At 48.5% G+C, this 24,026-nt stretch overlaps 1 protein-coding gene across 13 annotated transcripts in view; it reads left to right on the forward strand.

Annotated features, from left to right (window-relative positions):
• The first annotated feature begins 1,419 nt into the window (after nucleotides 1-1,419).
• Nucleotides 1,420-24,026, forward strand: part of myo6a (myosin VIa) — a 33,726-nt gene continuing 11,119 nt past the window's right edge. For 8 of the 13 annotated variants that reach the window (XM_015054457.1, XM_015054459.1, XM_015054461.1 and 5 more), the window contains exons 1-27: nucleotides 1,421-1,666; nucleotides 7,251-7,385; nucleotides 7,927-7,996; nucleotides 8,068-8,141; nucleotides 9,158-9,287; nucleotides 9,368-9,473; nucleotides 9,768-9,823; nucleotides 9,893-9,990; nucleotides 10,601-10,765; nucleotides 11,501-11,581; nucleotides 13,074-13,254; nucleotides 14,205-14,349; nucleotides 15,633-15,790; nucleotides 15,860-15,951; nucleotides 16,098-16,170; nucleotides 16,245-16,372; nucleotides 17,212-17,307; nucleotides 17,421-17,591; nucleotides 17,924-17,962; nucleotides 18,038-18,131; nucleotides 19,692-19,822; nucleotides 19,902-19,979; nucleotides 20,161-20,290; nucleotides 20,785-20,875; nucleotides 21,468-21,618; nucleotides 22,093-22,301; nucleotides 23,735-23,813. In XM_015054457.1, coding sequence (XP_014909943.1) covers nucleotides 7,269-7,385; nucleotides 7,927-7,996; nucleotides 8,068-8,141; nucleotides 9,158-9,287; nucleotides 9,368-9,473; nucleotides 9,768-9,823; nucleotides 9,893-9,990; nucleotides 10,601-10,765; nucleotides 11,501-11,581; nucleotides 13,074-13,254; nucleotides 14,205-14,349; nucleotides 15,633-15,790; nucleotides 15,860-15,951; nucleotides 16,098-16,170; nucleotides 16,245-16,372; nucleotides 17,212-17,307; nucleotides 17,421-17,591; nucleotides 17,924-17,962; nucleotides 18,038-18,131; nucleotides 19,692-19,822; nucleotides 19,902-19,979; nucleotides 20,161-20,290; nucleotides 20,785-20,875; nucleotides 21,468-21,618; nucleotides 22,093-22,301; nucleotides 23,735-23,813 — 2,943 coding nt within the window. In that variant the 5' untranslated portion in view covers nucleotides 1,421-1,666; nucleotides 7,251-7,268. Of the gene's footprint in view, nucleotides 1,667-7,250; nucleotides 7,386-7,926; nucleotides 7,997-8,067; nucleotides 8,142-9,157; nucleotides 9,288-9,367; nucleotides 9,474-9,767; nucleotides 9,824-9,892; nucleotides 9,991-10,600; nucleotides 10,766-11,500; nucleotides 11,582-13,073; nucleotides 13,255-14,204; nucleotides 14,350-15,632; nucleotides 15,791-15,859; nucleotides 15,952-16,097; nucleotides 16,171-16,244; nucleotides 16,373-17,211; nucleotides 17,308-17,420; nucleotides 17,592-17,923; nucleotides 17,963-18,037; nucleotides 18,132-19,691; nucleotides 19,823-19,901; nucleotides 19,980-20,160; nucleotides 20,291-20,784; nucleotides 20,876-21,467; nucleotides 21,619-22,092; nucleotides 22,302-23,734; nucleotides 23,814-24,026 lie in introns of all 13 variants that reach the window. The other 5 variants (XM_015054465.1, XM_015054468.1, XM_015054469.1 and 2 more) reach the window with 3 other exon arrangements.

A 24,026-nucleotide genomic window follows, 5' to 3' on the forward strand; every position in this document is an offset into this window, starting at 1 on the left:
AGTAAAGTTATAGCAATAGTTTTGATGGAGTGTTTTGAACCTGACAGTTAACTGAGTGAAAACAACAAGGAAATACGCTGAGTCAGTAAATATTGTTTTACAGTGAAGTGTATTTAATATCCACATGTTTAGTGTCTTCAAGGGGAGCAAGTAGGAAATAACATTAAAAAGATGAAGACGTCACTGAACATAAACTGCAGATGTTTTTGCGCCCAAACGTTTAGTAAAGTTACTCTCAGTGGGGAAAACAGCCAAAAGCGATACTTGATATTACTCAGGTACAGTAAACGGTACGCTGTAGTACCTGTACTTCCACCTAGCACTACATGCCTCTATCATATATATTATAAAGCAGAAACAAGTTTAATAATTTATTCAACTAAAGGCAGCTACAGCTTTGTGACAGCAGTAAACATGATGAGAACAGCAGAACAGCTCAGGAAGACGGGAATAAACTGACAACCATAAACGCAGGGAGAGGTTTCTGCAGCGTCGGGACAGTCGTGGCAATCTGGAGGCTGATGACATGATCTGGTTCTCCATGTTCACAGCTCTGATGAGCTTTTATCTGCGACTCTGAAACAAGCGGCCCTTTGTTTCCTAAGGGAGGAGGACAACAGAAGAGCTTCTGGCTCAACAAAGAAACATCTAGTTTCAGTTTCAGACTGCGACCTCGGCTTACAGGAGGAAAGGAGCCAAATTATGAAATGCTCATGATTATAATAACCTCCATCCATCCCCCCATCCATCCACCCATCCAGCCATTTTCTTCCGTTTATCTGGGGTCTGGTCGCAGGGGCAGCAGCTTCAGAAGGGAGGCCCAGACTTCCCTCTCCCAGCCACTTCTTCCAGCTCCTCCGGGGGAATCCCAAGGCGTTCCCAGGCCAGCCAAGAGACATCGTCCCTCCATCGTGTTCTGGGTCTTCCCCGAGGCCTCCTCCCGGTGGGAGATGCCCGGAACACCTCACCAGGTAGGCGTCCAGGAGGCATCCTTACCAGATGCCTGAGCCACCTCAACTGGCTCCTCTTGACTTGGAGACCCCAACCCTCAACCTATCCCTAAATAATAACCTATTCAATGTATATAGTGCTTTTTAGGACACTCAAAGATGCTTACATTTCATTTACAAAAACAAAACTGATACTAGCATAACTTAATAAAGGAGGCTCTCACTGAAAAGTGTATTTCAATAATTACATTTAACAAGTGTAACTTATATATTCACAAATACTTGTAAATATTCACAAATAAAAACCCAACATTCCGTTGTCAGGGGCGGACTACATTTGCACGCCGCACCTTTCAGATTTTTATTCGTTAGAAATATTTGGCAGTCATGAATCATTAACTCTTTCACGAGCGCCTTTGTGTTTCTTTTGTTTGAGTTAAAGGCTTCGGTTGGAAACAGCGCCCCCTGCGGCCGGTCCTGTCCCGCCCCGGACTATAAAGGCAGCGTGTGACGTCACGGGGCTGTTTCCCAGGATCGCTGCGGGAGAGGGAAGCTGCTGCTCGGGAAGAGTGTGGAGAAAGCCGCCAGTGGAGGGACGCAGCCTACTGGAGAACAGCCGGCTGAAGCTGCGCGCTTGTTTCTGGGGATTTAAAGGCGCGGTTCTACATTCGGTTCGACCCAAACTGAGTTCCGGCAGGTCCGTCTAGAAGAGCCAGGTAAGAACCGGCGTTAGCACCGGGAAGGTTCTGATAAGTGAGACCGAACTGTTAGCTAGCTGGCGGGGGCTACACTGCTCAGCATCCCGGTTCCAGTTCCAGAACCTGTTGGTACCGAACCGACAGCTGAACACCTGATTGTTCCGGATCGATTCGAGCAGAACATTATGACTACCTCCACTTCGCGCTGATTGCCCAGCTTTGTCTCCATCTGCTCCCACCAAAGTCCATGTAAAAATCAGGTGATTTAAGCCGAGCTGGACCCGCGGGAGGCGGTGGGTGTGTGGGGGGCTTGATTCATCATAGTGGGGTGGAGCTGGGTCGGAACCGGTCATCCGCCGGAGCTAGGTCCGAACCGGTCATCGGCGCTGGCAGCACCGAGACACGGGAGGCTGTGCTGCTGTGGTCTGACCCCGGCAACGGGAGCACTGCTACGGCCTGCGAGTTGACAGGAGCCGGGGAACCGGGACCGGTTACAAACCGGAGCTGCCGCTAAGCCTGGTAACCAGAACCGGCGGACAGGTCCTGACTGAAACAGCATTCTGTCTTTGATGGGTTCGCCTGTGGTTCCGGAGCTGGAGTGTTGTGGTTTCAGGGTTATATAAGAGCTGTCATTGTTGTGGAGCTGCTGCCATTATCTCTCCTACTGCTCTGCTTTTGTTCTCATGTCTGACGGAGGCTTTTATTCTGAAATGATCCAACTTCCTGCTGGGCGGACACCTGCAGCCGCCTCTTACCTGGACAGGACTTTGACTCCGCTCTCCTTCACCGTAACCGGGCCGGAAACTTCACCAGGTCCCTCCTCTTCTCCGCCCGACTGCCGACCCGTTATGGTTGGAATCGGTTGGTGGTTCTGGACCGGTCCCTGATGGTCCCAGTCGGGACTCAAGTTAATCCTGTTGGGCGAACTGGACCGGAGGGAAATCTGGACCTGGACGGTATGATGAACCGGGCCGGGTTTCCTGTGAAGCTGACCCAGAGCCGGTTCTGGACGGGGAATAGAATTTGGTCCTAATTGGTCACCTAGGGATCATGGATCCACTGAGAGCATGGTGTTACCATGGTAACAAAGGTTAATAAAACAAACGAATGAATTACCTACCAGATAAAAACGTAGCACAACTTGCTAGAAAGTATTCAGACCCCAGAACGTGACCTTTGACCCGAGACTCTGACCTGGAGAACCCATTGGTGGAACCAGCTGCATTAATATTCACACCTGTCCACTAAAACCACTTGGTGTAGTTTTGCTAATGGCTCAGTGGAGCCTGACTGGACTGGAGCGGGTTCTGACCCGGTTCTGACCTGCTGGTGGAGTGCAGACACTGGTTCTGGTTCTGTCCGCTGCTCCTCATCAGGTTCTGGTAGTTTTTGGTTTTTCATTTTTGTGATTTTGTTTAAATGTTTTCAGTTATTGTTGATCAACCAGCTGATCAACTGCCATATGCAGACTAGCTTAGCTTAGCATAGCTTAGGGTCGTGGGGTCAGCAGGTTTAATTGGATCTCTGGCTGGGTTCGGGTTCTGCTGGTTAGTTTCAGAAAAATTATTCTGCAGAGAATAATTTTCTACAGAAAATTTCTGGTTCTGGGAATTCTGGATTGAATGACCATTAAAAATCAGAATCAAATCGCTAAAAGCTGCTGGTCCTGCTGGTTCTGTTGGTTCTGGACCCATTCAGGTAGGGATGCACTGATTTATCAGCCAGCTGATTCAACAATGACGATTTCCCTAATTTTGGGAAATTGGTGATTGGCCTATTTTTACACGTGAAGTCGATCTTAACCACTGATTTGATATTTAACATATTTAAATCAACTGCTGTCTTCTGCTCTGCGCCGCGAAGTTTGACGAGCAGACAGCAATACCAACAGTCATCTCACTGTTGGCAACTCATCAACTTTCTTGCTACATTTAGCAACATTTTGGTATCGGTAGGTCAGGACTTTTAGTAGATCGGTGATCAGCCAGAAAACTGCAATCGGTGCAGCCAAAGATTCAGTCTGATTGTCCTGATCTCTTGTTGTGGAAGCTGCAGCAGATCATCAGATTGATGGTTCTGATCGGCTCCTGACCCAGAGAGGTTCTGCCTGTTTCTGCTCATACCTGCAGCGTCCATCCTGCATTTGGGTCACGGTTTGATTCCTCTGGGTTATTTTTGGCCTCTGAGCGTCCCGGACCTTTCCGCTCCGAAGCGTTCAGATCGGTTATGCAACAAGGGCCATGCTGCAGAAAATGCAGGTGTTTAGCGTTAGCTTCTGCTGATATGTTTAGTGTTAGCTTCTGCTGATATTTTATGTGTTTAGCGTTAGCTTCTGCTGATATATTATGTTTAGCGTTAGCTTCTGCTGATATATTATGTTTAGCGTTAGCTTCTGCTGATATTTTATGTGTTTAGCGTTAGCTTCTGCTGATATTTTATGTGTTTAGCGTTAGCTTCTGCTGATATATTTGTTATGTGATTTAGCATTAGCTTCTCCTAGGCCTTTATGTTTTTAGCAGTGTAGCATTAGCTTCTGCTCGTATTTTTGCGTTTACATTAGCTTTGGCTGTGGTAAAAAATAAAAAATGTCAGTAAATGGGTTTTCAGTGGTGATATTGTATATCACAGTTATTTGGCCCTCACTTTTTCTTGTGAGGACCAAATAACTCTTCCCTTCTCTGGTGGGGGGCCGGAAGTTGTTAAGGGGGGGAGGGGGCGTTTCTCGATTGATTTTTACCCAGAAAGCACTTGGGCAAAACCCATGAGTGAAACGGTGACTGGGACTGACTAGTATATATTCCATTGAGGGAATGTAACGATAATATATTTATTTCTCATATGTTAACATAAAGGCTCGTTTTGAAGTATAAGCTGCTACTTACAGGCATCACTTCAAAGAACTGGAATGCGGCGTTCATAACAGACACGTGTTCATCTGCTCTACCGCTAGCAAACAACCCTACTGACTAAATAACATACAAGTCAAGCAGTTCCCTAAAAGTCCAACAGATGGCAGCAATGTGACCCACAGTTTACAGGACACGCTTCCTGCTAAAGAGCCCCCTGGTGGTTGAAGAAAAATCCACATATAAACCGGAAAATGAAAAAAAAAAAAATCTGAATGCTCTCTGGTATTGTTCAGGGGGCCGGACCAAATGTGGAGGCAGGCCGGATCCGGCCCACGGGCCGTAGTTTGGGGACCCCTGTTATATATGATTTCACAACAAAAATATTTATCAGCAAATTCAGTGTAAAGTTGAGCTCTTCTTCAGGACCACGGTGGCCATCTTGAAAAATGGCTGCCATCTTGAATGTCTTTGTTTTTATGGTTTTCGTTTTGTTTTTCAGAAACTATTTTCTGTAACTGTAGTCTGAATGAAGTCAGGTTGTTGGTGTGAATTTGCAGAAATATTCCCCTCTCCTGCAGGACGACGTCGGCCTGGTGCGGTTCTGGTTCCTGGTTCTGCATGACGCCCCGTCTGTTAGATTAAGTAAAAGAAGGAATGCATCTGGTTCCACAAGGAAGCCTCCGTCAGAACCAGCGGCCCAGTCCAGCCCGACTGTGTAATGAACAACCTCTCAGCTGCTTGTGACGTTTTTTATTAGTTAGACTTCGACTTGGATCGAGAGGCTTCCTGTCAATCTTTAACTGGATCAGCTCAGCACAGAAAGGCCTGAGGTGGGCCGGACCAGGCCCACACAGAGCCCTGACGAACCGGGCCGGGCTCCAGGGTGAACTTGTGTTTGTAGTGATTTTAAGAGTGATCCGTAGGCTAGCTGCGTCCTGCGGAGCGCCGCTCTGGTTTTACTGCAGAACCATAAAGTTTACCGTTTATGGTCCATAACTGAGTAACATTTTATCTCAGGTCAGCTGAGCCCAGCAATAGAGCCGTCACGTTATGGAGGGGGCCGGGTCCAGCCGGGTCGGCACCAGAACCTGCTGTTGGTTAGCAATGATGTTCAGACCAGTGGAAGATGGACTCCATTAAAAAGTTCAACCTGAAACCATTTCAACAAATCAGCAATATTTTCATTTAAAATCCCTTTTTTGATGCTGAATTATTAATAAATGAGATGACATCAAAGATATTTCTAGTTTTTAATCAGATATTTCTAGTTTATATTTTTTAATCTGTTCTCCAGCTGTCAGATTGGAGCAAAGTGTTTTTCTGTCCATTTCTCTTATCATTCATGGACCTTCTTTAGAAATATGGACTGTGGACGCCAACTTTAGAATTGGCTGCTACACATTAGCATTGAGATGCTATTTTTGGCTAGCTTAGCTTTTGACAGGCTAGCTGGTTTTAGCACAGCTTTAACACAATAGTGTTTTCCAGCATAAGATTGGTTTGAAGCAGAAATGAAATCCAGAGGAAAACAGAAGCGGCTTCCTTGCTGTTAGCGGATGTAGCTGTGCGTCACATTTACAGCCGTACCAGAAACACGCGAATACGAAGGTTCCAGGAGGAACTATTGCTTGTGAGAAAAATATCTTTCATTGTGTTGGAAGGAAAATAATTACTGTAAACTCTTTAATGAGTTGAATTGGACGTGATTAATGAATGAACTCGTTAAAGTCTAGGTTAAATCCAACCCTCCACTGGTCTTCCTCATCTTCATCCTCATTGGTTCCTCAGGTGAGCCAGTCTAAATAGCTAGATCTTCCTCATGATGATGATGGTGCAGCTCAGGTTCTCCAGGTGACCCAGCGGATCCACCCTGATACACGGTACCGGGCCGAGCCCAGACTGAGCGCAGTGGTTTGTCCACTGGGTTGAGTGGTGGGCCGACCCAAACAGAACTGGCTGGACGTCAGCAGCTGATCCAGTTTTCAGATGGATTATTGTGCCAAAGTACCGGGCTCAGCGGTTCTGTGGGCACAGTCCTCTGAAGGAGGCGTGGTTCTGGCTCTAGGGGGCGCTAGAGCTGCTCACCAGTGTCTCACAAAGGTTCAGGGTTAATATATTGAAATTGACAGGAAATGATGTCATTGGAAGACCTTAATGGCAATACTTTAACAACAGTCTCCAAAAGCAAACGTGAAAAAGATCCTATAAGATGGATTCAGCTGTAGGCCACCTGCTGTAGGCCACCTGCTGTAGGCCACCTGCTGTAGGCCACCTGCTGTAGGCCACCTGCTGTAGGCTACTTGCTGTAGGCTACTTGCTGTAGGCTACTTGCTGCAAGCTAGCTGCTGTAGACTAGCTGCTGTAAGCTAGCTGCTGTAGACTAGCTGCTGCAAGCTAGCTGCTGCAGGCTACTTGCTGCAAGCTAGCTGCTGTAGGCTACTTGCTGCAAGCTAGCTGCTGTAGGCTAGCTGCTGCAGGCTAGCTGCTGCAGGCTAGCTGCTGTAAGCTAGCTGCTGTAGGCGACTTGCTGTAGGCTAGCTGCCCGGCCCACACCATCACCCCTCCACCATTGTGTTCAATAGTCTGACATGGAGCTACTGTGTTTCTGTCAGCAGAACCAGAACCGGAATCGTTTTATCAGAACACTGAAGATAGTCGGATAAAAGAAATCCAGCACCAGAACAAACCCGTAATAATCTGGACAGAACCCGCCTGCCTCTCTCTCCTAACCTAACCGGGTCTTGTTGTTCCAGAACTGTGGTATCGCCGCCATGGAGGATGGGAAGCCGGTGTGGGCGCCTCACCCGATGGATGGGTTCCAACTGGGAACTATCGTTGACATCGGCGCCGACAGCCTCACCATCGAGCCTCTGAAGCAGAAGGGAAAGGTCAGAGGTCATCAGGGTTCATTATGGGGCGGGGTGTAATGCTGGGAGATGAAAGCTGTTCAGTTTGTTTTTGATTTTGGACACAAATTCATTTTTTAGAAAATATTTTATTGGTTCAGGATGATTAAATTTAGCCTCTACAATGGTTCTAATGTCAGTAAGTCTGTCCGGTTCTCGGTTCTGGTCCTGACAAATGGCTGAGGAGCTGTGACCTCTGACCTCAGCAGGTGTTTCCCTCTGAAGGGCCTGCAGGCCGTCTGAAGTGGCTCTCTATCAATCCCACAACATACCACGAAGCTTTTAATGGACCGTTGCCATGGTACCCCTGCAGTGGGATCCCACTTGTTGGCAGTGGGATCCCAACAAGTGGGATCCCACTGCCCCTTCCTGTTTGCTGCAGCTAGGGGTACTTGCTCCTTGTTGACTGATGGAGCTCCTCCTTCTGCTCCTCTGGTCAGGAACAACAGATGGTCTTTATCGCCCCCCAGTGTCCGTTTGCTGCCACTACAGTCTCATTAACTCATAGTTTCTCCTCCTGTAGACGTTTCTGGCTCCCGTCAACCAGGTTTTCCCCGCTGAAGACGACATCAACAAACACGTGGAGGATAACTGTGAGTTTCTGCTGCTGTTCTGCCTCCCGTGCTGTAGATGGCGCTGTGATAAACCTGTGTCTGCCTCTCAGGTTCTCTGATGTACCTGAATGAAGCCACTCTGCTCAACAACGTCCGAGTTCGCTACAGCAAGGACAAAATCTACGTGAGTTCAGACTTACGGGTTAAAATGTTCTGGTTGAAGATTTTTATTTTAGTTTACATTAGTTTTTTTTGTACAAACCAGGAGAATAAAAATAGGCAATTTGTAAAAAAATATCCCAGAAAAGCATCACAGCTTTTAGAAAATATAAATTTAAAGCAAATGAAGACCAAATGAGTTTAAATGATTGCAGAGATTCAGTAAACACAATAAAATCCTCTGCATAGCCGCAGGATGCTAGCGTTAAGCTAAACCCAGTTTTTATTCACAGTAATCCGAACTGGACTCTGGTTCTGCTGCATTCTGGAGCAGAATCTCAAAATAACAACAAACGTTCATCTTATAAGAAGAAATAAGAAACTTTTCTAATTTTAGTAAGGTGAGTTTTCTATGTCATGCTAATGAGAAACGTCCTGGTAATAAAATATAAACTGGGTTCATATGGCGCCTCCATCGCTCACCGTTTCAACAAGGAGAGATTTAAATTTTAACCAGACTGATTATGTCAAGTCTTATGTTTCTAAAACAAAAGTTTTTCGTTATGATACTTACTTAATTCCAAGCTGGTTTACGTACCGCCACCTGCTGGTGAAATGTGGAACAGCAAGGAATACAATGACCATAAAATTCCCACTGACGGAAATAAAAACTGAGCTCTTTTTCACAAATTCAGTTCATTTTAGTTTGTTTTGTCAACGCAGTTTCAGGTGGTTTTCCTTTTCTTGGTAAATTTTTATTTCAGTTAACACACTAGTTTTTACTTTGTTAGTTTTTGTTAACTATAATAAACTTATTCAAGACCGTTCATTACCTCCTGAACAATCCACCGCTGTTTGGTGAGAAATGATTGAAAACATCTTTAATTAACCTGAAGGAGACAAACAGAACCACCTGGGTCGGTTCTGCTGCAGCGCGTCAGCAGGAAGTGAGTCAGATCCTCACTTCCTCCAGCTGCAGGTGTGGTTCTGCCCACATACTCACCTGTCTCCTTCGTCTCCTCCGTCTCATGTCCTCCCCAGACGTACGTGGCCAACATCCTGATCGCCGTCAACCCGTACTACGACATCCCCAAGCTCTACTCGGCGGACACCATCAAGCAGTACCAGGGCCGGTCTCTAGGGACGCTGCCGCCGCACGTCTATGCCATCGGTGAGAGCGTCTCCAGGGCGTCCTCAGCAGAGGGGCGATTTGGGGCGGAGCGGGCTAATCCTCCATGTGTTGCTCTGCAGCTGACAAGGCGTACCGGGACATGAAGGTCCTCAAGATGAGCCAGTCCATCATCGTGTCAGGAGAGTCCGGCGCCGGCAAGACGGAAAACACCAAGTTCGTTCTCAGGTAGGCTAGGATGAAACTTCCTGTTTAGCTCAATAGCACTTCCTGTTCGGGACAAGAGCTGGAGGAACTGGAGCCCAGCTCAGCCGGTTCTGAGGTTCCGATCAGCTGCACCTCTGGTTCTGTCAGAGCAACGTCGGATACCCAGCGGAACTGGAGTCAGCACTCGGTGAAGGCGCCTTTTGACTCGCAGCTTAGACTGGATAGAAAGCGGACTTGTTTGGACTCATTATAATTCCATTTGGACTCGTTAGAACGGACTCGCGTCAGAAAATCTGACTCTCCTCTGGTCTCCAGGTACCTGACGACTTCATACGGGACGGGTCAGGACATCGACGAGCGGATTGTGGAAGGTAAGGAGGATTTCTTCTTCGTGGGTAATGAACTTGTTCGGTACTAACCAAGCCATCTGATTGGTGCAGCCAACCCCCTGCTGGAGGCTTTTGGGAATGCGAAGACCGTTCGGAACAACAACAGCAGCCGCTTCGGGAAGTTTGTGGAGATCCACTTCAACGAGAAGGTGACTTGCTCCGTTTCATTGCAATAGGCCGCCAGTGTTTTAGTCAGAGTCCTGCAGGAAACCAGAACATTAATGTTTCAGCTGAGAACTACAGAACCAGCAGGACTTGGTAAATATGTCTGGTTAGTGAGCTGGCAGAGAGACCTCTGGATAAACCACAGACATTATGAATCGAGGGGATCCCAGGGCTCGGTGCATGGCTCCCTTCTTTTTAAACATCCTTCTCAGTTTTCTTGGTTTGTCTTTGCTGCAGGTGATTCTCTTCTATGGTCATTTTGTCTCTGTTATGTCCTCAGGATGAAATGTCATCACCAACTGAGAGATGATTGGCTTAAACTGCTTCATTCACAGTGAAGCATGAATTCATTGCCAGACATGGAGAGGTTTGACTCAACGCGTTCTGGCGTGCCTCAAGGCTCACTGGTTGGATCCAGACCATGTTTCAGCTAATCTTTGTAGCTAAGCTCTACCATCGTCTTCCTGAGCATTGTTCCCATTTCCTGCCATTCTCCTCTCTGCTGCCTCTGGCCCAGTACAATCAGGCTGCATTTGACCTTTGACCCCTTGGAGGACAGATTTCTGAAAAAGTGTGTTGCCTGTTTCCCACCAGAATGCGGTCGTCGGCGGATTCGTGTCCCACTACCTCCTGGAGAAGTCCCGGATCTGCACACAGGGCTCCGAGGAGAGGAACTACCACATCTTCTACCGCCTGTGTGCCGGAGCGCCGGAGGACATCCGCCAGAAGTTCCACCTCAGCTCCCCGGACACCTTCAGGGTAGGAACGCCAGCCTACTGCTAACGGACCAATCAGAGCTCCAAAATCTGAGCTGCAACCAAACCCAGAGCCTGGTAGTGCTGTGAGCCTTTGGGTTCAAACTGGAGACTCACCTGGCATGACTAGAGCGTCCAGCAGGTCTCAGCAGGTCCGGTCCGGCTCGATCCGATCTGGTCTTGACATGTTGAGGTGTTGGGATGCAGTGCTGCTTCATCTCCTGCAGCCAGTCACCATGCAGGCCTCTGCAGCACATTCTGTCTGCTGATTGAAAATCAGATGCTCAGAAAGGGAACTACCTCGGCTTTCTGTGAACACAAAGAAGAATTATTGAGATTGATAAAGTCTGTTTCCACTTAGCAAAGCAAACGGGACTGAATGTAAGGCAGAGTTTCAGCCTGCAGGAGAAATGGGGCAGGTCTGATTCTGCAGGGAGCTTCCTGTCTGCCCTGAACACCAGGGGGCAGCAGAGGATAGAGTCTGCCGAACACTATGACTGTTAAAAATTATTAATGTTCTCCAGACTGGAAATATTGACTAAATTAAATGTTAGTTGTTTTTTTTTTTCAGTGTTGCTGCAGCAACACATTTCAACCGCTTAAACAAGATTTAATGAATTAAGACTGAGTTTTAATTTAATTTGATGTGACATCATTCTTTATAAATGGTTGTGATTTATGAAATTTTCTGGAAATGGAGATGCATATTGATGGTTTTGTGCCTTTGCCTCTGCTGCAGTATCTGAACAGAGGATGCACTCGCTTCTTCGCCACCAAAGACACGGATCAGCAGATCCTGCAGAACCGGAAGAGTTCAGAGGTAAACCTGCTGTGGCTGCAGACAGATCAGCGTTAATGGTAATAACAATAATAATAATAAACAGCTATTAGCATTTGCTGGTTTGTACTCGTCTGCAGAGGGGCTTAAGCAGCAGAACCGAACAGGAAACCTGTTTAGTTCTTTTCCCTTAAGGCTCCAAAATTAGATTAATCAAAGTTTGAAATTGTTTTTATTGTTTTTCATTTTATCCCGTTATCCTAATGAAAGTACCCTATTTAAGTCAACATGTTTTCATTTGATTGTTTCTATGGTTTCTAATATGTTAAAGTTTTGATCTCTGGCTCACTTTTAATGATAAAAATGTATTTTATTTGCCAGCGCCTTTCGAAACACCCAAGGAACCTTTAGAAAGTTAGAAACACAAATTAAACAGTAAAAATGGCTACAAGACACAAACCACAAAATAACTGGTCAGTTAAAGTGAGAAGGAAGCTGAACAGACGATGTCAGGAGGAAGAGCGTTCCTTTTCCCACGCTGCCGAGACGAGGCTCTGAGGATGAAGAGGAAGAACGAAGGGAACGTGGCGATGAGCAGCAGAATAAACCCATAAGGAGGAAAAGTTATGAACGGCCTCGATTTAAACTGAACTCTGAAGGAAACGGGGAGCCAGTGAAGTTGTTGTAAACTGGAGTGATGTGGTGAAATGAGGCTGTTTTGGTGACGATGCGAGCAGCAGAGACTGGAACCAGTTGAAGTTTTTGGATTTATGAGGCAGAACAACCAGGAGGGAATTGCAGGAATCAATGGGAGAAATGACCAGAGTATAGAGGCAGGGAGCAGGAGGGGCGGACAGTCGGTCAGTTTTACCGAGGTGGAAGTGAGCAGACCGGGTATTATTAATGTGAGAGAGAAAAGAGAGAGAACAGTTTAGAATGACACGTTTAACCTGAGGGTGGAGAGACCAGAGGACCGTGAGGAGAGAGGAGGTTCCAGTAGAGAAGGATCTTTTCCCGTCTTTCAGGAGGAGACTGTTGGTGACTAGGGCGAAAACCAGACTGGAACTTTTAATCACATTTATTTATATTTACTAATGTCAGATTGGATGTTTGCTGGGAAACCTGACTCGGGATCGAAGTGGCCAGTCAGAAATCCACCATCGATATTCACAGAATGAAATTACGTTTCAATGGGAGTTTTACAGAAATTAGGCTGGACGCTTCATCTCCACGGTGACGGTGAAGCTCTCAGCCAATCAGAATCATCTGCAGAAATAAAAGGAAACATCAGAATAACTGGGAGCGTCAGCAGGCTGAACAGGTGCAGGTGGTAGATAAATAAAAATCTCAAGGTTAGAACCTGCAGAGACTGAATCTACCTGGAATCAGGTGATGGGTGGCGCTCTTGAGCCAGAAACCATTCCAAAGATGATTGAGGAGCAGCAGCAGGAGAAATGTTCAGATTGAGGTTTGAACAGTGAAACGGTGCCCTCTTCAGGCCAGAGGTTCATCATGCAGTGTGTTGTTTCCTCAGCACAGCAAGGCCGGTCCGCTGAAGGACCCGCTGCTGGACGACCACGGAGACTTCACCAGGATGAGCGTCGCCATGAAGAAGATCGGCCTGGGCGACACCGAGAAGCTGGACCTGTTCCGGGTGGTGGCCGGCGTTCTGCATCTGGGCAACATCGACTTTGAGGAGGCCGGAAGCACCTCAGGTGAGCCGCTGAGATTCAGGCCCGGACGGATCTGCAGGACCTGCTGCTGCATCTGGTTCCTCTGGTTCCTGTGGTTCCTCTGGTTCCTCTGGTTCCTGTGGTTCCCCCGGTTCCTCTGGTTCTTTGGTTCCTCTGGTTCTTTGGTTCCTCTGGTTCTTTGGTTCCTCTGGTTCCTGTGGTTCCTCTGGTTCCTCTGGTTCCTGTGGTTCCCCCGGTTCCTCTGGTTCTTTGGTTCCTCTGGTTCCTTTGGTTCCCCCTGCTCCTCTGGTTCCTCTGGTTCTTTGGTTCCTTTGGTTCCCCCGGTTCCTCTGGTTCTTTGGTTCCTCTGGTTCCCCTGGTTCCTTATGAGGTTAGGGCTAGGTTCAAACTCCATTCATTCATCTTTAGCTACAGAAAAACACCAAGGTGCCAAATTAACAAAAGCAATCTGACCAATAAGACTTGGTCTTCGGCCTGCCCTTTGACCCACACAGACTCACACTGATGAATGCTACGTACAAGATGCTTTGGTACAAAAGATCTTTTTTTTCTACACAGTTTTGTTAATAGTAAAGAGGGTTGGATAATAAAACATACAATAACTATTATTTTCTTTTTTTATTTAAAGTAAAATCTCATGGTACTCACAGCGCACAGCAGGAGGCGCTGCAGCAACAATCAAACTGTCAGTCACTGTGGGTAAATGACGATTAACCATAGCTGCCATGGTAAATCATTACTAACTATTGTGAGTACTCCCTAACCTTAGTGTGATCAGACAGCATGTAATCATATATACATTTATGTGTTATTGTCATAACGGGATAATTCATGTCCGTTTCAAGCAGCACCAGGTGTTGCTCTGTGAAGCAGCTCCCAGCCTCAGGTCGGTGACCCCTGCTCCCCGACAGGCTCCACTTTAACCGGAGCAACAGCAAAACCAATGATTTGCCCTCCTCCTTGTCTTGCAGGCGGCTGCACCATCAGGAACCAGTCGGGCCAGACGCTGCAGCACTGCGCTGAGCTGCTGGGCCTGGAGCAAGACGACCTCAGGGTCAGCCTCACCACCAGGGTCATGCTCACGTCAGCAGGGGGTGCCAAGGGGACGGCTATCAAGTAAGAGCTGCTGCTCACCACACACACCTTTGCATTGCTATCTTTGTGGGGACTTTCCATTGACTTCCATTAATTTCTACAGCCTAATCCTTACCCTAAACCCTATCCTAACTCTAACCAAAACTCAATTCACACCGTAATCCTATAGCTGACCCCTGACCCAAAAACAGGGTTTCCCCTTGTGGAGACCAGGCTTCGGTCCCACAAGTAGCAGTGGGTCCCCACAATGTTTGTATCAGGAAAATGGTCCCCACAAGGTATTACAAACAAATGCACACACACACACTCCACAGTTTTCAGTTTCCACTAGTGAACAGCTGCCAGGTTCTGCTCTGCTGGTCCGGCCCAGAAAGTGTGTAAGATGTTGTTAGAAGTCAATCAGAACCAAACAGTTGAACTGACTGCTGGTGAGCAGAACCATCCAGAACACAAGCTAATGACCCATTAGCTGTATAAAGCTCAGGCTGCTGGAACCGGGCCTGCTGGACCTGACTGAGGTTCTGACCTGTTCTGAAGAACTGGCCGGCTGCTCATACTGGCCCTAACCTCCGCAGACCGGGCCGCTACAAAATCGGCACATTATTGTAGAGTGGAAGCCATCTGGCATCAGTAGTGCTGCTCAGATTAGCATAAACATTAGCATCGTATGATACAGAAATCTGAAACTGTTTCAATCTCTTAAGTAATTTTCTTTCTCTCACATCGTTTGATTTTGTTTAAATAAAATGCCTTCAAGGGAAGCAGCATTCTAGCTGTGCTACCTATGTTAGCTGTGCTACTTGTACTACCTATGTTAGCTGTGCTACCTATGTTAGCTGTGCTACCTATGTTAGCTGTACTACCTATGTTAGCTGTGCTACCTGTACTACCTATGTTAGTTGTGCTACCTATGTTAGCTGTGCTACCTATGTTAGCTGTGCTACCTGTACTACCTATGTTAGCTGTGCTAGCTATGCAGACACAGAATATTCCGTAGTGAATGAGTGATGCTGAGGTCTGAGGCCTGGTAACTGTCTGGTTTCTTTCTGCAGCAGATCAGTTTGGGTTTTTCTTATCTAAGCAGAGGTCAAAGGTTGACCTCTTTTTTGATTGGTCCAACAATTAACAGCGTGACTCCTCTTAGCTTCTGCAGTCAGCAGTGGTTTATACTGAAAGACTCTATCTGTGGTCAACCCTGACACGCTTCAGTTCCTGGCAGCTGTTGCTAACCTGATGGTCAGGTGGGCAGCTCTCTCTCCCTAGTGAAGTCTGTAAAGGTCAGAGGTCACCCCGTGTCTCCCCAGGGTGCCCCTGAAGGTGGAGCAGGCCAACAACGCCCGGGACGCGTTGGCCAAGGCCACCTACAGCCGGCTCTTCGACCATGTGGTGACGCGGGTCAACCAGTGCTTCCCCTTCGACTCCTCGGCTAACTTCATCGGCGTGCTGGACATCGCCGGCTTCGGTCAGTCCACGATGAGGAAGAGGGGTCGTTGGGAAGGAGATGACCTCTGATCTTCTCTCTGTCTTCCAGAATACTTTGAACACAACAGCTTTGAGCAGTTCTGCATCAACTACTGCAACGAGAAGCTGCAGCAGTTCTTCAACGAGCGCATCCTGAAGGAGGTGAGCTGCTGCCATGACAACAGACCCGGTCGCTTGGGTCCTGGTTTCCTGCAATTTCCTGGCAGCAACCAGGAAGCTGGAAGCAGCATCGCCTGTCCTGATTGGATGCCGTCTCTCTCACCTTCATGGTCTGGTTTCCTCTGCAGGAACAAGAGCTGTACCAGAAGGAGGGGCTGGGGGTCAACGAGGTTCACTACGTCGACAACCAGGACTGCATCGGTAGGTCCTTCTGGATGTCCTGCAGCTGCTGCTTCCTCCTCATCTTCATCAGGGCGTCTCCTCTGTCTCTGCAGACCTGGTGGAGGCCAAGCTGGTGGGCATTCTGGACATCTTGGACGAGGAGAACCGCCTGCCTCAGCCCAGCGACCAGCACTTCACTGACACGGTTCACAGCAAGCACAGGAACCACTTTCGCCTCACGGTGAGTCCCTCTGCTGCAGCTGAAGCCTGGAACCAATGGCTTACTAAGACCGCCCTGCCAGCTCACAGATCCTCATGGAAATCACAATATCATTAGGGAACGAACCAGACTTTGCCTAGAAAGTCCGGTTCGGTTGGTGAGGTGTGAACCCTAGACGACCTCTGACCTTTTGTCCTCCAAATTTTGTTCTGGGTTCGGTTTGAATGTGAATGCCAAGTGGACCATATACCGCTCCAAAAGCAGGAAGTGGACTACAGTGCAGGGCATTCTGGGTAAATACAACCAAAGCTAACGTGTTAGCCTAGCGCTAGCAGCAAAAATGGCTCCTGGTCTTTAAGAGAAATCCTCCAACCGCTAAAACCTGACGCCTCCATCTTGTTTTCATCTGCTGAAGAAGGAAGTTGCTCTCAGTGTCTTCAGAGGTTTTTGTGTCGTTTCCTTCAGTGGTTCTTGGTGCAGCGCCCCCACAGGCCAGGAGGGGAACAGGTTAGTTTGACTCAGAGCAGAGAGAAAGAACCACAGCAGATGGGAGTGGAGCAGATGTTCTGGCTCCTGTAGAACCCGGTCAACCAGACCGAAGGAGGGAAACAGACTTGGAGGCCAGAAAACAACTAGAAGCTGTGATCATTTAAAGATGAGTTTAGGTTCTTGAAATAATAAAAGGTTTTTATCTCCACATCCAATGATCAGCTGGTGAAGGAAGTACTTTGCGTTTTAAAAATAAAAGACCTGAATGTAACTGTAAATCCTCTAGTCTGAACTGGAACCATCTGTAGATGAAATCAGTTCAGTCGGTTCTGGGAAAATGTCCTGATGACTCTTGTCTCTGTGTGCCGCAGATTCCCAGGAAGTCCAAGCTGACCGTTCACCGGAACGTCCGGGACGATGAAGGTTTCATCATCCGCCACTTTGCAGGAGCCGTGTGCTATGAGACGGTGGGTTCAGCAGAGGAGCCGGCAGCCTGGTCCGGTCCGGATCACCTGAACCTGGTCCGGCTGCCTGGTCGGACCCCTGCAGGGTCTGACCGTGTCCTCGTGTCTCTCATCAGACCCAGTTTGTGGAGAAGAACAACGATGCGCTGCACATGTCCCTGGAGAACCTGGTGAGCGAGTCCAAGGACGGCTTCGTCCGCCGGCTCTTTGAGAACGCCGCCAGCAGCCGAGACGCCAAGCAGAAGGCCGGGAAGCTCAGCTTCATCAGCGTCGGAAACAAGTTCAAGGTGAGCCGAACGCCGAGCACGACCTCTGACCCTCTGCGCTCGGTCTCCCACCCCGACCTGACGGGCTTTGGCTCTGGTTCCTGTCAGCTCCTGTGTTTCTATGGTAACCACATCCTGTGGAGAGGTGTTGCATGTCCTTGATGTGCGTGAGATGCAGATAGCAGCTGTCAGAGTTTAGTGTTGCCATTCGGTGGACCAAACGCTTCACCATGTTGACCCAGTTTGACCCGAAGCAGCTTCAGCGTGAGGCCAGAAAATAAATTTGCTGGATCCAGCAGAGATGTGGTCATGAACCGTCTGCTTTAATAACAGAACTCCTGTTTCTCCTGCAGATGCAGCTGAATATTCTCCTGGACAAGCTGCGCAGCACGGTGAGTCATGTTCCCCTGCAGGGGTGCTGGTTCTGGTTCTGCTCTCTGGGTCTGACTGATCTGCTTCTCCTTCAGGGCTCCAGTTTCATCCGCTGCATCAAACCCAACCTGAAGATGGTCAGCCACCAGTTTGAAGGAGCTCAGATCCTCTCCCAGCTGCAGTGCTCCGGTACGAACCGCTGGGGCTCCTTCCTGTTTCTGGCAGTAGGTCGTTTGCTGATGATTGGCTTTAATTGACTCAGCGTGGAAAGAAGACAGTGCAAGCTCCTCTAATTAGCATCAATCAGGAGAGCCGACCACAGATTGTTCTCCACAAGAACCTGAGAACATTTTCATCTCCTGCAGCTAGAGAGGATTGAGGCTCTGCTTCACTTTCAGATTAAAGGGCTAACTGGACCAGCACCTCCTGATGAGTTTAAGGAGAGAAGCTCCTTCAACTCTCTGCATCAAGAGGCAGGCTAGCCTGGTGGGCGGAGCCTATTGCATTAAACTCAGGAAATATGATGGTGACTCCCTCTGAGGGACATTCCCCTGCTCCAACACATGGCTGATTAACTGGTTGAAACAGGGGAACATATAAAAGCTACAGGACCGTGTTCCTGGAGGACCAGAGTTTGGAAATGCTGCCACAGGCTGACGCCGCAGAGCGAGGCCCCACAGGCTCCCTCTGAGTGGGTCGTGGTCCCGCCCTGACCTCTGACCTCAGCCCATCGGGTCGTGGTCCGCCTTGACCCTAAATGTCAATTTTATTTAAAAAACACTTTAAAACCAGATATTCACTGCTCCACAGTGCTGTACAGTATTCATAAAATGCATAAGAATAAAACACTAATTAAAATAGACAGGGCAAGTAAATTACCCTGTCAGGCCTTATGGAAAAGTTAAAGAATAAAGAGTTTTAAGGAGTGATTTAAATAGTCCCAGACTTTGAGCAGATCTAATGTTAAAGGCCAAGTTGTTCCACAGATCAGCGCCTGGGAATATGCAAGAGAAATTTATTGGTTATGAAGAACGTCTTGAAGATAATCTGGATCTAAGCCATGTACAGTTTTAATAACCAATAAAAGGATTTTAAAATCAATCCGATAAGGAACTGGCAGAGAAGCCGATGGTGGGGTCATGTGCTCCGGTTTCTGGTTCCAGTTAAAAGTCTCGCTGCGGCATTTTGAATCATTTGGAGACGCTGTAGGGAAGACTGGTCCACATTGTTACATGATGAGTTGCATAGTCTAAACGTGTTGTGATGAAGGCTGGACTTAACCTTTGCTAGAAGATGGAAAAAGCGCCAGAGCTCACCTGCTGATCCGGTTTCAAACTGTCAAAATGACACTGAGATTTCTAACAGAAGAAAAGGAGCAAAGGAACCAAGAACTTTAGCAGGTTGACTAATGAGGCTCTTTTGTCCAAACTGAACAACTTGAGTTTTATTTTTGATTCAAGTGAAGAAGCTTTTGGTTCATCCATTGGCTAACTGCTGTTAAGCAATCTGTTGTATATCTGCACATCGTCAGCAAACACTGAAAAGACAATTTCTTAAAAATATGTCCAAGAGGCGGCAAATACAAAATAAATAAAATGGGGCCTAAACTTGAGCCGCCGAGGGAACTTTCCCTCAGTGCCCCAGGCTGTAGTTCTGGTGCTGGTCATTCATGTCACATGGGAAATAAAATGGAAAGAACCCGATTGCGAACAGACATGTTGAGGTTCTGTTCTGGGCCGTGTTCTGCAGGAATGGTGTCGGTTCTGGACCTGATGCAGGGCGGCTTTCCCTCCAGAGCTCCTTTCCATGAACTCTACAACATGTACCAGAAGTACATGCCGCCCAAGCTGACCCGCCTCGACCCGCGGCTCTTCTGTAAGGTGAGTTCTTGAAGCTCTGGACCGGAACCGGGCCTTCTCGGCTGATTTTAAGAACCTTGTTGTGTTTTTCTGTTTGTAGGCTTTGTTTAAAGCTCTGGGACTCGACGAGAACGACTACAAGTTCGGCCTCACCAAAGTGTTCTTCCGCCCTGGAAAGGTGAGACATCCTTCCTTCCTTTCTGCACCAGACTAACCGATCCGACAATCAGAACTGAGCCTGTTGGCTCTGGAGGCCCAACTCGGACCAGGGAAAACGGACCAGAACATCAGACAGCAGCGTGACAGTCAGGCTCTCAAAGGGAGCAGAGAGGTTACTTACTGTTCTGACTGGTTTCCAGTTCGCAGAGTTTGACCAGATCATGAGGTCCGACCCGGAGCACCTGGCGGCGCTGGTCCAGAAGGTCAACAAATGGCTGATCCACAGCCGCTGGAAGAAGGTCCAGTGGTGCGCTCTGTCCGTCATCAAGCGTAAGCAGCTTCATCACCTCACCTTCCATCGTTTCTCCTGAAGCGTTGCCTCTTTACTGCCGGCAACGTTCTCCCATCCACACCAATCAGTCGTTTCTGGTTCAACCTCCTGCTATCGGATCAGAACCTCAAGAACTGAACCCGATTCACATCATGACAGGAAACTGGAAACCTGTGGATTTATAAATGCTGATACTAATCAGTCCATCAATGAGATTATTCACAGTAATGAAGAGACAATGATTGTTGGTCAGAACCAACCGGTTCTGGTCCAGATGGTTGCTGCACCATCTGATGCAGCATCAGGATTTTAAAAATCTTTTTATATTTGTTTCTGGCTCTCAACATATTAACTCCGTTGCAGTTTCATATCTGAGCCACTAGATGTCTCCACCTGGTGGACTCTGGCCTTTAACTTCCCACTCTCTGTGGTTCTGGTGTTGTGTCCGGTTTGGGTCCAGCTGGTTAAAGTGGTTCCTGTCTGTCTGTTACAGTAAAGAACAAGATCCTGTACCGGACCGGCGCCTGCATCACCATGCAGAAGACGGTCCGCATGTGGCTCTGCAGGAAGAAGCACAAGCCTCGGTGAGTCACACTTCCTATTCTGCTTCCTGTCGTCGGTTAGCAGCTTCCTCCTCCAGCTCTCTGACCGCCACGCTCCCTCCATTTCATTATCCATCGTTCCCCGGCCGCCGGCGTTCTGCTCGTTGCATTCTCTGCGTGCGATAGTTCCGGGCCGCCGATCCATTTGATTAGAACCGTTTGGACCACTGCGGGTGAAGAGGAGCGCCGTTTCCTTCATCATCTCTGACAGCATGCTGACCGGATCTGAGCGGCGCCGTCGGGGATTACTGGAGCGATGACGACTGCAGGGGATTCTGCAGTGATGGACGGATCAGGTCATAGTCGGAACCAGAACCGCTCCGACTCATGACTCAAACAGTAGACTGGGAGCCGGACCCACCCATGGCGGTTGGAGGTTCTGGTGGATCGTGTCGGTTCTTTGTGTCATGAACGCTTCTGGGTGAACTTTGACCTTAAGCTGAACTCGATGTAGAGAAGAAGAAATCTGTTCAAAATGATTAGCGTTGGAATAATGGTGCGTGGCCCGCTAACGGACCCGCTAGCTGACCCAGTTCCTGTGGTTCTGCTAACAGACCCGGTTGTGTGTCTGCAGCATCGACGGGCTGGTGAAGGTCCAGAACCTGAGGAAGAGGATGGGCCGCTTCACGGAGGTGGTGGGAGGCCTGAAGGAGGGAAAGCAGGAGATGAGCCAGCAGATCCTGGAGCTGGAGAACGCCATCAACGCCCTGACGCTGAAGATCAAGGTGAGGTTCTGGTGGTTCTGGTGGGTCGGCAGCACATTTTGGGCCAGTTGTTGTGTGAGCCCATCCATAGATGCGTATATATACAGTTTTCTTTCTTCCGTCCTTTCTGAACCAGATGGCGCAATAGAGCCAATTTTTGGGCGTAATGGTTTGCCGTAGTTGGCAGCTGCTAACAGTTGATGACGGATGTTCTGGCTGAATCTGGGTTTTAAATAGGCCGTTCTGCTGGCTCTGTTGGGCTCATAGTGCCATGAATGACTCCTGTACGGACAAACTTTGTCGTCTGAGCGTTGTCACGGTAACGGCTCCTCATAAATATTCATCCGCTTTAAGGTGACGGCTTATTGGATGGCCTTAACAAGGGTGGTTACCATGGCAACTCTGACCATAAAGTCAGATGTAGACCAACCAGATCCTCAGCTTGAAGTTTCTGAACCTGACCTCTGACCTCTGACCCTCTCTGCCTGCTTCCAGAACACCGTGATGAGCCGCATCGACATCGACCACGAGTACCAGGTTCTGGTGAAGCGGTCGGAGAAGCTGCTGACGGACCTGCAGAACAAGAAGAAGGAGGAGGAAGAGCGCGAGCGTCTGCGCCGCATCCAGGAGGAGATGGAGCGCGAGAGGAAGAGGAGGGAGGAGGAAGAGCAGCGCCGCAGGCAGGAGGAGGATGAGCGCCGCCTGTAAGTAGGAACATCCAATCGCAGCGCAGCCCCACAGTATGTTGGAGTAATCTGATTACTCTGGATCAGTTCAGACTGCAGCTGGGCAGAAATACGTTTTCCTGTCCGCCCAAAATTTTTGATGCAGAAAAACTCCGAAATATTGGAAAGCTTTATTAAAAGCTTTATTATATTTCCTGCTGCGGTGGAGGCGGCTCTGCGCTGGCGGTTCTGGTTCCCCTGAGGCAGACGGTCCCAGTTCTGCTGCTGACGATCCGGGTTGGTTGGAAAGGTTGAGCCTCTTCTTGTTCCTCCCTGGCGCCTGATGATCCGGACCCGCTGTTGAGTCGGGACCCAGAGCCACAGTGATCAGAGGCAGCGGTAGGAGCCCCCCCCTCCTGTGGCGGCGGCGCTCTGCATGCGGGTCACGGCCCGCTGCGCGTTCAGGCTGCAGCCTGGGAGTCTTTAGCAGGACTGATGGGAGCCGTCGTGTTCGTCACAAGCCGCCGCTCGCTAATGTCACACATTAGAGACGACAGGCTGAGCTTTATGGCTCGCTCCCCCTGCGCCGCGGGCTGAAGGTCGCAGCCTGAGACATGCAGCCTTCATCTGCACGTTTCCCAGCAGAATGACCTTCAGCCGTCCTGATCCCAGATCTGCAGCAGTTAGGAGGGAAAATCAGTCAGCAGACGGGTCGAAGTTTATCAGTCGTGATAATTTCAATAAAAATGTTTTGATTTCATCGGAATCTAACTAAACCCCAAATCAACCATTTCTCCTGATGAGTTGTGTAAATTGCTTCTTCTGTCTTGGTTTCTGTGCAGATTGTGACGTTTTCATTTAAATTTAATCCTGAAAATTGGGCCTATCGCTGCTTCAGTGCTGCCCTCTTAGGGTTGGATGGTGGTACCGCAGGGATATAAAACTCTCACTCAGACACGCCCCCTGGTGGACAGTCAGGATTTGGGCTAGCGAGCGTAGCTCACGAGTTTCTCAGCAAGTTGCTACTTTTTTTTTAATGAAAGTTACATGTGTTGCTTGTCAGACTTTTCTGAAACTCTTGACATTCCTAGGGTGAGGAGGTTCAAGCTGACCATTAGGGGGCGCTGTGTCCGGTTTGAGTCGCATGTTCATAACTGATGTTGGCAACGGCTTCGTCACTGGACTGGTTGTCCAAATGTCTTCCAGTCCAAACTGATAGCAGAGCAGCGTGGAGCTGTGGCGGCTGAATTTACTGGAACAGCCACAGTTCATGAGCAAATGGCAAGATAACGTTTCAGTAAAAACCCAGAACATTCTGTCCACCGTTTCTCATCCTCTCGGCCCCGTCCACAGCCCAGACGGTTCCCCAATGCGTGTTGATCCGGACGTTAGGGAACGTCTCCGAACGGGAACCCAGGACTTCTGCAGAGATGGATGAACTTCCCTCTCGCCTTCTGTCTGTTCCTCTGTAGGAAAGCAGAGATGGAGCTAAAGAGGAAGCAGGAAGAGGAGGAAAGGAAGAAGAGGGAGGAAGAGGAGAGGCGGCTTCAGGTTGGTGTTTTTCCATGCCTGCGCTGGATGAGTTCGCTGAAGTTCATGTGTGAAACTTGAGTTCCTCCAACGTTGCTCAACCTGAGCAGCAGCATTTAAAAATATTTACTATAACCTGGATCTCATTCAGACAGCAGCCTTTTGCTAGCTTTTCTGCTAAACCTGTTAGCTGCTAACTGCTAGCACTCCTGCTAACCCTGTTATAGCAGGAGG

This window comes from Poecilia latipinna, unplaced genomic scaffold, assembly GCF_001443285.1.
Source record: "Poecilia latipinna isolate Pla-1442-1.1 unplaced genomic scaffold, P_latipinna-1.0 Scaffold1253, whole genome shotgun sequence".
Lineage (NCBI taxonomy): Eukaryota > Metazoa > Chordata > Actinopteri > Cyprinodontiformes > Poeciliidae > Poecilia > Poecilia latipinna.